At 34.1% G+C, this 13,326-nt stretch overlaps 2 protein-coding genes across 2 annotated transcripts in view; one reads left to right on the forward strand and one right to left on the reverse strand.

Annotated features, from left to right (window-relative positions):
* Nucleotides 1-4,489, reverse strand: LOC107734360 (RPA-interacting protein A). The gene is made up of 7 exons (XM_016546295.1): nt 4,319-4,489; nt 3,552-3,737; nt 1,953-2,025; nt 1,719-1,833; nt 1,575-1,638; nt 183-323; nt 1-67 (listed from the first exon to the last, which is right to left on the reverse strand). The coding sequence occupies exons 1-7, from the start codon at nt 4,388-4,390 to the stop codon at nt 38-40; spliced, it is 681 nt and encodes a 226-aa protein (XP_016401781.1). The 5' UTR covers nt 4,391-4,489; the 3' UTR covers nt 1-37.
* Nucleotides 4,490-5,562: 1,073 nt separating this feature from the next.
* Nucleotides 5,563-13,326, forward strand: part of LOC107734345 (carbohydrate-responsive element-binding protein-like) — a 28,782-nt gene continuing 21,018 nt past the window's right edge. Inside the window, exons 1-4 of the mRNA XM_016546279.1 lie at nt 5,563-6,003; nt 10,524-10,630; nt 12,013-12,095; nt 12,242-12,331. Of these exons, the coding sequence (XP_016401765.1) occupies nt 5,663-6,003; nt 10,524-10,630; nt 12,013-12,095; nt 12,242-12,331 (621 nt within the window). The 5' untranslated portion in view covers nt 5,563-5,662. The remainder of the gene's footprint in view (nt 6,004-10,523; nt 10,631-12,012; nt 12,096-12,241; nt 12,332-13,326) is intronic.

The following is a 13,326-nucleotide window of genomic DNA, read 5'->3' on the forward strand; positions in this document are numbered from 1 at the left end:
AACATCCATCAGACTCTCGGCAGTGTGGATGAACCACTCACAGGACGACAGACAGATAGTCACACACCTGCAGACAACAACGAAAAACATCTTTCAAGTTGATTTTTAGAATGAATTTATAATTCTCAAGATACACAAACCCAGCTCTGACTACGTGACCTGAATGTAAAGCATATAAATACCTTGCAGCTGATCATGAGGTTTGGTGATCCGTCAGTGTTGCAGGCCATAGAGAAGCTGGGGTTGTGAAGACAGTCCTCCATGTGCTCTGTTACGCGTCGTTCTAGTAGCTTCTGCAAACCCTCGGATGTAATGCTCCTACCCTGTGGAGACATGGGAGTACATGCTCATATTAAACCGCTTTAGTGAGTGGCTCAGGTTACCATCACATTTATGACAGTTAACTTAAACCATAAAAAAAAAAAAAAAAAATGTCAATAAAGTGTGTGTGTGTGTGTATATGTATGTATATATGTGTGTGTGTGCGCGTGCGTGTATATACATACATACATGTGTGAAAATGAAAATGTGAATTGTTCCTTTGGCAACTAGATGAAAAAAAACAAAACAAGTGTGTGTGTATATATATATATATATATACACACACACACACTTGTTTTTGTTTTCATCTAGTTGCCAAAGGAACAATTCACATTTTCATTGTTTAACTCAAGATGCTAAAATAGCTAAAACTACAATAAAATAGTGACTAAAAATTAGTATCTAGACAAAAAAAAACAAAAACAACAACTACATAATACTTTAAATTAAAAGAAAAAAAAAAACATTTTTCAAATTGTTACATATTAATTTGAATACATTTTAAAAGATTAAAAACCACCGTTTTTGGTAATACATTTGTATTCAATTATAAATCCAGAACAATTATAAAGCCCTATAACTGTAAAAATGTTAATAAATTATTAAATTGTTCTAGTTTTATGAATTCAATTGATTAGACATGCTTTTTGATTATTGAAATGCAATCAAAACGAAATCCAGAAGAATTAAAACAGAAAACATGGAATTTGGGGGGAAAAAAAACAGATTTCATAGGGCCCTAAAAATTAGATTTTTTGTTGAACTTTTAATAAAAAGTTCTTAAATTGTATAGGTTCCATCAATTCAATGAATTAGACAGTTTTTTTGTTTGTTTTGTTTTTTTTTGAGTAATTTATCTATTAAATCTGATTGATAAAAAAAAAAAAAGTAAACGGTGCGGTTAAAAAAAGTAAAAAAGATAAAACTGATTCATAGGGCCCTAATAAATACACAGCAGTGACCTTTGACCCCTATGACTCGCTAGGCGAGGAGAGAAACAAAACCAAATCAAAATATTAAGAGAGACTACAACAGCATCTCTCACAGATACTACAATACCACTGGTTCCCACATAATAATCCAAGATTTCCCAGTCCGTTCATCTAGTGCTCACATGCAAACTTAATAGTTTAATAGTGTTTAATTACACTATATTCTAGAATATATATTCTACTCCATCCAGACCAATCAAATAATGCATTTATTATACCAAGTGTCCTTATAATGGAGGAAAGTGCTGTGAGACTACTTACAATTGTGTTGACGTAAAGGCCACATGGACATGATGTAAAATGACTGGTGACTGTCAGATTATTCCTGCAGATACGGAGTAACCCATTATATACATTATCAAGAAAGACCGGTTTAGTATGTGATGGCTTACGGCGAACACTTACGCGTGACACACGGGGCATATGATCCGTCCAGACGCCTCCATTGCCTCCAACACTGAGTTTATATACTGCTCTTCATACCGCATGCTGCTGTTATACTCCTCCAGAATCAGCAGCTCTGAAGGAGGAGAGAAACCAACCAGATTTTACCGGCGCATTTTCATCACAGTTTGCTCACATTTCAAGGTTACTCACGACTTGATATAATGAGAAATGAAATGCACACGCTGATGTAACCTTGCGCTATGAGCTCCTGCTGAATTTCCTCAAACGCTGAAAGTTCGTCAAGCTCCTGCTGTGCGGAGTAAACCTGAGGAGTGAAAACACACGCTTCAAGAAATAATCCAGCAAATGACGATCCGTCTTCATTTACTCACCATTATGTCTCAAATCTCTTTGTGCTTCCACGTACGCAAACGTGCGGCTTCACAATCGGTTTCAATTATATCAACTGATGCATTATGACTGGTCAAGTTTAAATATTTGGATAAATATTAAATAAATATAGGGGGAAGGTTTTCAGTAAATGACGAAGTATAAATGGTTGATGTGGACTTACATTAACTCTAACTGTATTGCATAAAATCATGAAAATGTCCCTGACACTTGCTTAAGATGCACAGAGTTTACAGGTATGCTAGATCACTGCATATGGGAATATGAAAAAGTTGTGAAAAGATGTGGAGGAAAGAAAAAAAAAAGATAGAAAAGATCCTTGATTTTATTATTCCTTTGTCACCTTTACTTTTTTTTTTTAGTCTATTTATTTATTTGTTTGTTTGTTTATTTATTTTAGGTTAATATAAACGCAAGATTTTTTTAATACAAATTAATTTCATTTTTTTTTTGTCTATTTATTTGGTTATTTATTTATTTTAGGTTAAAATAAACGCAAGATTTTTTTAATACAAATTAATTTAATTTATTTTTTTTGTCTATTTATTTGGTTATTTATTTATTTTAGGTTAAAATAAACGCAAGATTTTTTTAATACAAATTAATATCATTTATTTTTTTTAGTCTGTATTTATTTGTTTATTTATTTAAGGTTAATAAACGCAAGATTTTTTTTTTAACAAATTAATTTCATAATTTTTTTTTTATCTGTATTTATTTATTTTAGGTTAATATAAACGCAAGATTTTTTAAATACAAATTAATTTCTTTTTTTAGTCTGTATTTATTTGTTTATTTATTTATTTTAGGTTAATATAAACGCAAGATTTTTTTTAATACAAATTAATTTCATTTTTTTTTTTTTAGTCTGTATTTAATTATTTGTTTATTTATTTATGGTTAATATAAACAAGATTTTTTTAAAAAAATACAAATTAATTTCATTTATTTTTATTCACATTTCGATTTTTTTTTTGTATGCAATTTATGGTAGCTATTTTTGTCTTTGTGATAAAACCTATTAATTGATAAAGATATATATAGAAATTAAATCAAAATATCCTACAATATTTATAATTATGTGTATCCTGCGAGCAAAACGGCTTATTTATTTATACTGGAAAAAGTATTTGTGCACCAAATATGAGATGTTGGCTGAAAGAAATGGTAAAACGTGCCAGATAACTTGCATTTTAAGCGATAAATATAGTTTGGTGATCTTTCAAATGGTGGAGTTGGTGAGGCGCTAAAAGAAGTGGCACTGAATATTAACGCAAGGTGTTGAGAAGTGTTTGTTTTGTCCTTGTAATGCTTTTCTGATACTGTTATATCCTTAATGGAGTTTAAAAGCCCCAGATCACGGTCTGCCTTCATCGTATAGAAAATGAAAAGGTTTGGGACATGAGGGTTCTCATGTCAGAAAATGGTACAAATACACACATCTCTGATGCCCTTTCCATTCCAGAGCGAGGGGAGACTGTGATTGGACGACTGTAAGGCGCTCCATTCCTCCTCCATCACCTCCTGCACGAGCAGCGAGCGCTTGGATCCTCCCGAATCCTCTCCCATCTGTCTGAACTTCTCCAGTAACCTCGACCGGCTGTTCTTCAGCCGCTCCACACAGCGCTGGGGACAAACATCACACCGTCATTTGATCACTTTAGTGTCTCCAAGCTTGTCTCAACAACGGCACACTGCTGATAGTTCACGCGGTTCAATTAAAAATGGATTATAATGATGTGATAATTTCATCCTGAGCAGTTCCTTGTTTCTAAAACCTGTACCACTTTGAATGGAAAACATTTTAAAATAAATATAGTAGTTAAAATAAACTTAGAGCAACCATACACAATGATATTTACATTCCACATAATATTTCATATTATTTTTATTACGAATATTGTATCTTTAGTAACACAAATGTATCCATATCAGTACCTTGTGGTCTGGGGAAGTGTTTTGGTTGGGTTAGACAAGGTTTTGAGAGTTTTGCCCCGTAAATATATTCATTTATTGCCATAAGGAAGAAATAACAACTAATTATCATTGCCGAAAGGAGGAACAGGATGATTTTCATTACTGGAAATAGGTTGAAAATAACGTCTAAATAAAAAAACGTCCTGTATTCAAAACACAATACATTTCTTTAATTTATTATGCTGTTGTTGACAGCTTTCATGAGATTCCTCAGCAAACACGACACTTACCTTCCGGTATGTTTCTTTCCATGGTGGAGTCGTGCCTTTGTACATGGATCTGTGTCTCTGCACCGCGTCCATGGTTCGACTAAACTAAAAAAAAAATACTTCGAGCAGAACTCAAGCCCCGTAAAAACGAAAACAAAACCGGCGACTGGTTGCCAATCAGCGGCTTTTAACCTTCCGCTTACGTCACACATAACCGGATGTTGTTTCAGCGCTCATGGGATTTGTAGTCCGTAATCTCTCCGAGCGAGTCTATAAAAGTTATTTAGTCACACTAATATTATTTTATTATTGTATAGTTTAGGTTTATTTAAATATAAGTTATTTTTAAATTTCAAGTACATTCATTTAGTTGTTTTTTTTTATTATTCAGATTGTTACGATTGTTTTTAAATTCTGATTGTTTGTATGCATTTTTTGACAGTTATTTTTGTCTTTGTGAACAAATATAAAACATAGCCTATTCATTTTAAAATAAATATAGAAAATAAAATAAATATAAGCCAAGATACATGATCCCACCTTAGTTCTACAACGTTACCTTTTGTTCGTATTAAAAATATTTTATTTAGAAAAAATTATAAATACATATATACAAAGCATAACTGATTTAAACAATATCACACTGATTAAAGCAATCAAATAATTCAATGGCCGTATACACGGCTAGCTCTTTTTTAAAGACACTAAACTGGGGTGCTGTTTTCAAAACTTTACATTTGTGAATAAAGTATTTTAAATAAACATGACATTTTACAGATCCGTTTTACTAGACATGTACAACAAGTGCATGTTTATTCAAAAACAAGGAAGCCACATCACAATCACTAGGACACATTTACTCATCAAATAGACTCTTACTAGTAATAATAGCTAGTAATAATATGTCACCAGTGTTGGGGAAAGTTACTTTTAAAAGTAATGCATTACAATATTGCATTACTCCCTAAAAAAGTAACTAATTATGTTACTTAGTTACTTTTTATGGAAAGAAATGCGTTATAAAAAAAAATAATGCGTTACTTTACTAGTTACTTGACAAAAGTAATCTGATTACGTAACTCGCGTTACTTGTAATGAGTTACCCCCAACACTGTACATCAATTGGTGCCTGGGACAGAGATCAACTTTTACATAATTGTGCGCGAGTTCAGACTGTCAGAGTCTGAAACTGCTCAACGCAGCTTTTTAATCAGTGGGTTTTGATCATTTTATCACGCTTGATCTTTGACCTGCAGCACTGCGTACTAAGTATGCAGTGCAGTAGAGAGTGAAGCGTGCTTCCTCATATGGCGTTTTTCTCAGTGGACTGCATTTGAGCAGCGTGACAGGACTAGATCAGCACCGATGGCAAAGGCAGAGTACTCAGAAACCGCAGAGCCCAGCCAGATCGGACCGGATTCAGAGTCTGATTCGGATCCGGAGTTGCCCAGTGTGAACGCCGGAGCGGGATTCGAGTCATGCCGGCGGACTCAGGTGATCCACAGCGGACACTTCATGGTGTCCTCGCCGCACAGTGACTCAATCAGGAGGAGAAGCGCGGCTCTTTATAGTTCTGATAATTATGATTTTGACACCGTTAATAAACCGGATTGCCAGACCTACATTTTCGGTCCACTGAGCTCCAGACGCCTGAGCATTGACCCCACTCTCACACGCCTGTTTGAATGCATGACACTGGCGTACAGGTACATCTCAAATTTACCTTACTGCAATGTCTGCTTCACTATAAAGTACAATTTCACCAAATGCTAGTGATTACATTACTACAAAACGTGTTAAATCAATCAGTGCCTGCAACTTGTGTAACTTTGCCTCACTGCAAAATATACAATGCTATAAAATCAATGCAATGTTTACATAACTGTAAAAATTCACCTCACTGTAATATTGTACACTGTAATTTAATTAGTTTCATAGTAATGTATACTTTTTCAGTGAGTTATAAGTTCAGCTTTTTTTAATTTATCTGTATTTACAGTAATTTACACCTGCTTCACTATAAAGTACAATTTCACCTCATGCTAGTGATTACATTACTACAAAACGTGTTAAATCAATCAGTGCCTGCAACTTGTGTAACTTTCCCTCACTGCAAAATATACAATGCTATAAAATCAATGCAATGTTTACATAACTGTAAAAATTCACCTCACTGTAATATTGTACACTGTAATTTAATTAGTTTCATAGTAATGTATACTTTTTCAGTGAGTTATAAGTTCAGCTTTTTTTAATTTATCTGTATTTACAGTAATTTACACAATGCAGTGAGGTAAAATCAAAGTTAGATTGTAATGTATTTGTTGTTTAATTGTTTTATAACAATATACTTACTGTAATGAGGTGAATTTCACTTCAAATGTTACTTAACCTCTATTAAGTATATATAACGTAAAATTCACCACATTAGTTTTTATATTGTTATAAAACCGTTAAACTACAGATAATTTACTATTTAACTTTTTACCTCAGTTGTACATAAACATAAATCAGTACAGAAAAAATACTGCAGTTCAACTTAAGTCAAATTTACCTCATCGCAATGTATATATAAAAGAATTAAACTACAGATAATTTACAATTCAACTCACTGCAGTGTATTAAAAATCTGTAAAAAAAACTACAGATCATCGTATACCTCACTGAAATGTTTACATAACTGTGAAACAGTTAAAGTACATATAACATATTTTAAGTGGAATTCACTTCATGACAGTGTGCACTGATATAAAACAGTTACAGTTTAACTTCAGTTTACCTCACTGTAATGTATAAATTAAGTTACAGATAAATTAAACAGTGCATATAACTTATATTTTAAGTGAAGTTTCACCTTATGGCAGTGTTTTATTGTTATATAAAACAGGTAGAGTACAGATACATTTGAACAAATGTACACATTTAAATACTCAGAAATAAGGATTTTTTAAAAATGAAAATGAGTTACTTATAGTCTTTTAAGCATTAAAATACATTATACAATTGTACAACATTGACATTATACAACAAGTTAATAAAATGTCACCGCAGTAAAAATTGGGTGTGAGAGAGACTGAGACTCTACTAAATTCAGTCTTGCTTTCGAAACAGCTGTGAAATCCTTGACTGAGTTCAAAAAAAAATTTTAATGCAAGTTAATAAAATGTCACCGCAGTAAAAATTGGGTGTGAGAGAGACTGAGACTCTACTAAATTCAGTCTTGCTTTCGAAACAGCTGTGAAATCCTTGACTGAGTTAAAAATAAAAAAAAAACTCATGTGGACTTTGATAGGAGTTGGAAGACAAACGAGGTGAGAGTTACAGAATAACAAGGCTAGAGGAACCCACACCGCTTTCTCCAAAACATATGCACATTTTATTAACCCACAATATTGCTGCACACAGACAGACAGCACTGTGTTTTTTTAGCTGTCTCATTTCTGACCAGTATATCTTGAATGTTTTATTTACTATATTGAGACCTTTATTTAGGTAATCCTGCTTTAAACGTTTATTGGGTTGTAAGTATAATGGGCCATTAAAAGCTTTGAGTCCAGTGTTTTTATCGGTATGCTGGTGTTAACCAGCGTACACTACAGTAATTACTTAAAGTTTAAGACTTTAAGGTTATGCAGTGTTGCATTTACTTAAACATTCAATATTCTTTGGTATTTCCATATGCTAATGAGACAAACCTTGTCAAAAGACCTAGAGAAACTGCTATGCACTAGCTGTTGAAAATACATTGTGATGCAACTGCAGTATGACTTTGGCCGTGAGTCAGCAATAGTAATTTATGGCACACAAATCACCTGACGTCAAGTGAGACGAGGAATCATGTCAGCATAGAAAGGCTATCAAAAACATCTGCTCGTATCACCACATATAATGACTGTTGTTATTGGACAGTGAGATACAGATATCGTGCCATAAAAGCACTATTGAATGTTCTCTGGTATCATTAGTGGTAGTTGTTATGGTAAGCATCACTATATTGATTATATTTAAACAAACCTTTAACCCTAAATATTGAACAATGCAACCAGCCTAGAGTTTTGCACATGCACCTCTCACATTTTCTTCAGAAATTGTAAAAGCTCTAGTAAAGTCTGTTTATTGTTCTCTAGGGCTGAAATGATTAGTCGACATTATCGACAACGTCGACAATAAAAAATTGTCGACAAATATTTTTGTTGTCGAGTAGTCGTTTGATCTCATTTGACCTAATGTAAGAGCCTGCAATAATGCGGTGTGACCAGTGTGGTGCTGTAGCGCAATACTGTAATTCAGCCCTCCTGGATGCAGTTCAAGAGAAGAAGACACAGCGCTTCAGAGCAAACGCAGCCGAACCTGAAGCTGCTGAGCGGCGTTTGGATGAATTTGTAAATATATGCTGCGCGCTTTCCTCTCAATAATGAAATAAACACAACAAAAACTGACCGCGGTGTGAAAGCAGCAGTTAAGAAAGCATCTGATTACAGCGATGTAGATGTTTGCACGAGCTCTGCAGTTCGGTACTCCAGTAAAGTCCAGTCACGTCACGTTTATTTATATAGTACTTTATTGCAATAGATAGCCTTAAATCAATCAGCTTTACAGTAACTTAAAATATATTTTATATAAAGCATGTTTTCCTAAACTTAGATTAATTAAATTATTAAAATGCAAAATGTAAATTAATAAATAGAAACACTAACCAAAAAAAGATTCAATTTTATTTATTCCTCTTCATCTTAGGTGACCATTAACCAGCATTATAAACCGATGAACATGTGAATGTGTTGTTAAATTACTGAAATATAAATTTAAAATATTGTTAAAGGGGGCATATGATGCCCATTTTCCACAAGTTGGTATGATTCTTTAGGGTCTTCATGAAATGTCTGTAACATACTTTGGTTAAAATTCCTCAATGGTCGTGTAAAACAACACCCTTTATACCTTGTCAAAAACAGCTCTGCTTTACCATCAAAACAAAAACAAAAAACTAATCTACTGCGTCCTCAGTGGCTCTGATGTCGGGAGGAAATGAAGGCTCTTATGTTCACTTTTCCATCCAAGTACAAGAGACCTGCATTGCTTACGAGACATTGTTGTCGCTACTCACAACAGTTGCTGGAGCGTGGAGAAAACGGCGGAAATATGCTAATGCGGGGCAGTCCGCCAGCGGTCGTGGGCAGGGCTTGAGCAGTATGACGTCATGCAGCTCAGAAAATCAAAACGCTTGACAATTGAGAATTTGCTTGTCAACAAAATATAGTCTTGAACATTTGAGAAAAGGTTTTTCGGGGATTCAAAAAAGAGGAGTGAATGGATTTTTATCATTGTAGGGTGGTTGTATCCACACACTGCTAAGACACATTTATACGCAATATTTGTAATACTTTTGGGGGGTTTGTAAAGAAACTGTAGGTAGTTTAATTAAATTAATTTAATCATAAAAAATGTAAAATCTAAATTATAATAAAACACTTAACTAAAAAAAAAGATTTAAAAAAATTGTTCATCTGTGACAATTAACCAGCATGATAGAAATGCTAAAGTGTTATTAAATCATTCAAATATTAACTTAAAACCTCAGAGGGACTTACAATAAGAATTTTAGGTCAAAGGTGTTCGGCCGACAATGTTTTGGAAGTAAATATTTTACCGCTGTCATCCACTTGTTGTTTTACTTCAGACCTGCACTGGACCTGTATCCTAGCAGTGGCGTATACAGGATGGAGGAACAGACATTTTATTTTATTTTTTCAGCCTGATGACGTCCAATTGGTGTTGTTTACTTGTCAGGGTTTGCTGTCATTCCAAGCCATATCCCACATTTAAGCAATCATTCTCACCGGACTCTTAGCAACAGAGTGAACACAGCACTCTTAGTTAACTTGTCTCTTATTTTTAGAGGTTAAGTGCACTAGAGCCAACAGTAAATGGTGTAAAGTGCTGTCAGAATATGTGCAGATGGGCAGCTGTGTCGCTGCATTAGACTGATGAAATTATTTTGACTGCAAACACAGTTAAAAAATGCCTGCTGGATGGAGAAAAGCATGTTTATACAGAGCCAGCAGGGTGAAAAGGAAAGATTTCGCCATTGTCCTGCAATATCACCATGTCTTAGTCTCAAACAAAGTAGATTACTGCACATTTCAGTTCATTTATGTTGTTTATATTTACTATGCGAATAAAATGACATCTAATGTTGATTGAACTGATTTGTGTTTCTCCTCAGTGGGAAGATTGTGTCTCCAAAGTGGAAGTCTTTCAAAGGTTTGAGGTTGCTGTGGAGGGATAAAATCCGGCTGAATAACGGCATTTGGAGGGCCTGGTTCATTCAGTGTGAGTCTCCTGATCTCATTTCTAGTCTGTTACACACAGTTTTCTTCTTTTCTCATGTGAAAGTGTTTCTCTGAACTTGTTTAGTAAAACATTCCTCATGAATGACAAGTATGTGTTCACATACGGTATGTGTTCACTATATAGCAAATCTTGGCTGCATGCTTATTTATATTATCGCAAAATGTAAACTGTACTGCTCTATACAGTACATACAGTTGGATACATATTGCATCCAACTTTATTCGCATGCATACAGTACACTCACATAAAGCAATTTGTACTATATAGCAAATCTCAACTGAGGGATTTTTTTTTCACAAAATGCAACTATATTATCGCACAGCTCTTTATATAGATAAGATAGATAAGTATGTCCAACTTTATCTGCATTTATACCATGGTCTGTTTGAATACTCGGTTCTGATTGGCTGGCAGGTATGCATTAAAACCGTTTAATGCACAAGTAGTTCCAAGTCAGTTTAAGCACCGTTCTATATTAATGCGCTGCTTTTATTGACGCACACAGAACAAGAGAAATCAGAGATCTCACTGTGCACACACAGAAACATTCAGGAGCACAGAAACTTGTCAAAGCTGCCCGGCGCCTTTTATTATTAAAATAGCTTCGATATTAAATTGCTACGTTATGTTTCTCAGCAACGAGCAGATACAATGCGCTGTTTTTGAAGTAACTAAACTCTCAGCTTCATTGTTTGTAGAGAGAGACACGCAGACGCAAGTAATTCTCACATGCAACTGTCATCTCTCTCGATCGATAATTAATTCAAGGAAATGTTATAATTCATTAATTCTGATCTTACCGCACTTCTTGATTTTTCTGATTTAAAGCTGACAGAATGCTAGAGCTAATGAGCCGTAACTGACGAAAATAACTGGCATTTTTACCCTTCCAGTCAAATATTGTGCTGCAAACATCATTAACTTGTCACTGCTGGCAAATGACCATGATAATGATGATGCACGGCTAACATTGCATTAACGATTTTAATGCACTCAGCGGTTCTTTGCCTCCACGTCATGCATTAAAATTGTTTAATGCACAGCTGACCGTGCATTATCCCTTACATAGACTCACCTATAGCTCTAATCTGCTAGATGCAACTATATTATAAACTTTAACATCATGATTTTCTGAAGAGCTGCTTCAAAACAATGTGTATTGTGAAAAGCGTTATACAAATACATTTCACTTGACACATTTTGGATAATATTGGACAACTTGGTCTACGTTAGTCCCAGCCCTTACAAAAAAGTACTGTGATGGTACCTTGATGCTTGTTGGTCTTTCCTACCACTGGACCAATAATCACAGAAATGCAAAATGATCTACAAAAATGAAATGTGATGTTAAATGTCTTAAGATGTGGAGAAAAGGAAGAACCCCGTGTGTGGGTTTGTCACGCCGCTGGAGGGTTCGGAGGCGGATGCTCACGGCAAACCTGAGGTGAGTCCCACCTCAAAGACGGACCAGAAATAATGACACTATTTGAATCAATAAATGAGTTTTAATTTACAAGAGAAGATTTTGATGTTTGACACATGTAAGGCATCACCTGCTGTGTTTAATGTGTTTATTTATGGCATTTACAGGCCATTGTTTTGGAGGGAAGCTACTGGAAGAGACGGATAGAGGTGGTGATAAAGGAATATCACAAATGGAGGATTTACTATAAGAAAAGAGTGAGTAACTGACCAAATATAATGGGACATAATTGTCTATTAGATGCCCAGAACACATTTTGGACACAGATACACTAGCATTCAAAAGTTTGGGGTTGGTAAGATTTTTTTAATGTTTTTGAAAGAAGTCTCTTCTGCTAACCAAGGCTGCATTTATCTGATTAAAAATACAGTAAAAACAGCAATATTGTGAAATATTATTACAATTTAAAATAACAGTTTTCTATTGTAATATATATGGTAAAATGTTTGATTGCTGTGATCAAAGCTGAATTTTCAGCATCATTACTCCAGTCTTCAGTGTCACATGATCTTTGCCTTTACTGTTACTTTTGATCATTTTAATGCATCCTTGCTGAATAAAAAGCATCCATTTCTTTCAAAAACTTTTTGACTGTAGTGTATACTGTATATTCCATCATTCATTCTCATTATTAAACTCCCAGATAGCAAACTTCTCACAATGAACAAAAATGTAGAAGTTGACTAATACAGGTTTTTTGTTTGAAGTGCTAATGTCTAGAAAGTGATAAATGACCAATATAATGCCAATGTATATAGTACAGCACATGATAGACATAAAATTGCTGAATAATCATTAAATTGGGATGTAACGATTCACTCAAGTCACGATGCAATATGATTCACAATACTGATTTCACGATACGATTTTTTTAACGAAATGAGATTTAAGACAAATTATAAATGAAAAGGTGTCTTTTTATTATTGCTTAGACAAAATGCTGCACATTTCTTTGTGAATTTGAAATATGACAAACAACAAAACTAATTTGACATTTTAAAACAAACCCCAAATCAAATAAATAAATAACACAAATCAAATAAATCTCTTCATATAAACAAATTGAGGCTTTGTCTGTGCTCTTTCCATTTAAAATTAGAGGCAACCACTGCATTTGAATCGCGACCCAAACAAAGATGCTGCATATATGCAGCATGAGCAGTTTTTAATCTAAATTAGATTGTATAATTTC

Source organism: Sinocyclocheilus rhinocerous, unplaced genomic scaffold (genome assembly GCF_001515625.1).
Source record: "Sinocyclocheilus rhinocerous isolate Xijiao unplaced genomic scaffold, SAMN03320098_v1.1 scaffold370, whole genome shotgun sequence".
NCBI lineage: Eukaryota > Metazoa > Chordata > Actinopteri > Cypriniformes > Cyprinidae > Sinocyclocheilus > Sinocyclocheilus rhinocerous.

What these genes read in the sequence shown, in the direction of transcription:
- LOC107734360 (XM_016546295.1), bottom strand. Translation starts at nt 4,390, where the DNA reads ATGGACGCGGTGCAGAGACACAGATCCATGTACAAAGGCACGACTCCA. An exon ending in ATATGCCCCGTGTGTCACGC is followed by an intron (nt 1,639 to 1,718) that starts GTAAGTGTTCGC and finishes CCGTATCTGCAG; the next exon opens with GAATAATCTGACAGTCACCA. An exon ending in GCCTTTACGTCAACACAATT is followed by an intron (nt 324 to 1,574) that starts GTAAGTAGTCTC and finishes ATGTCTCCACAG; the next exon opens with GGTAGGAGCATTACATCCGA.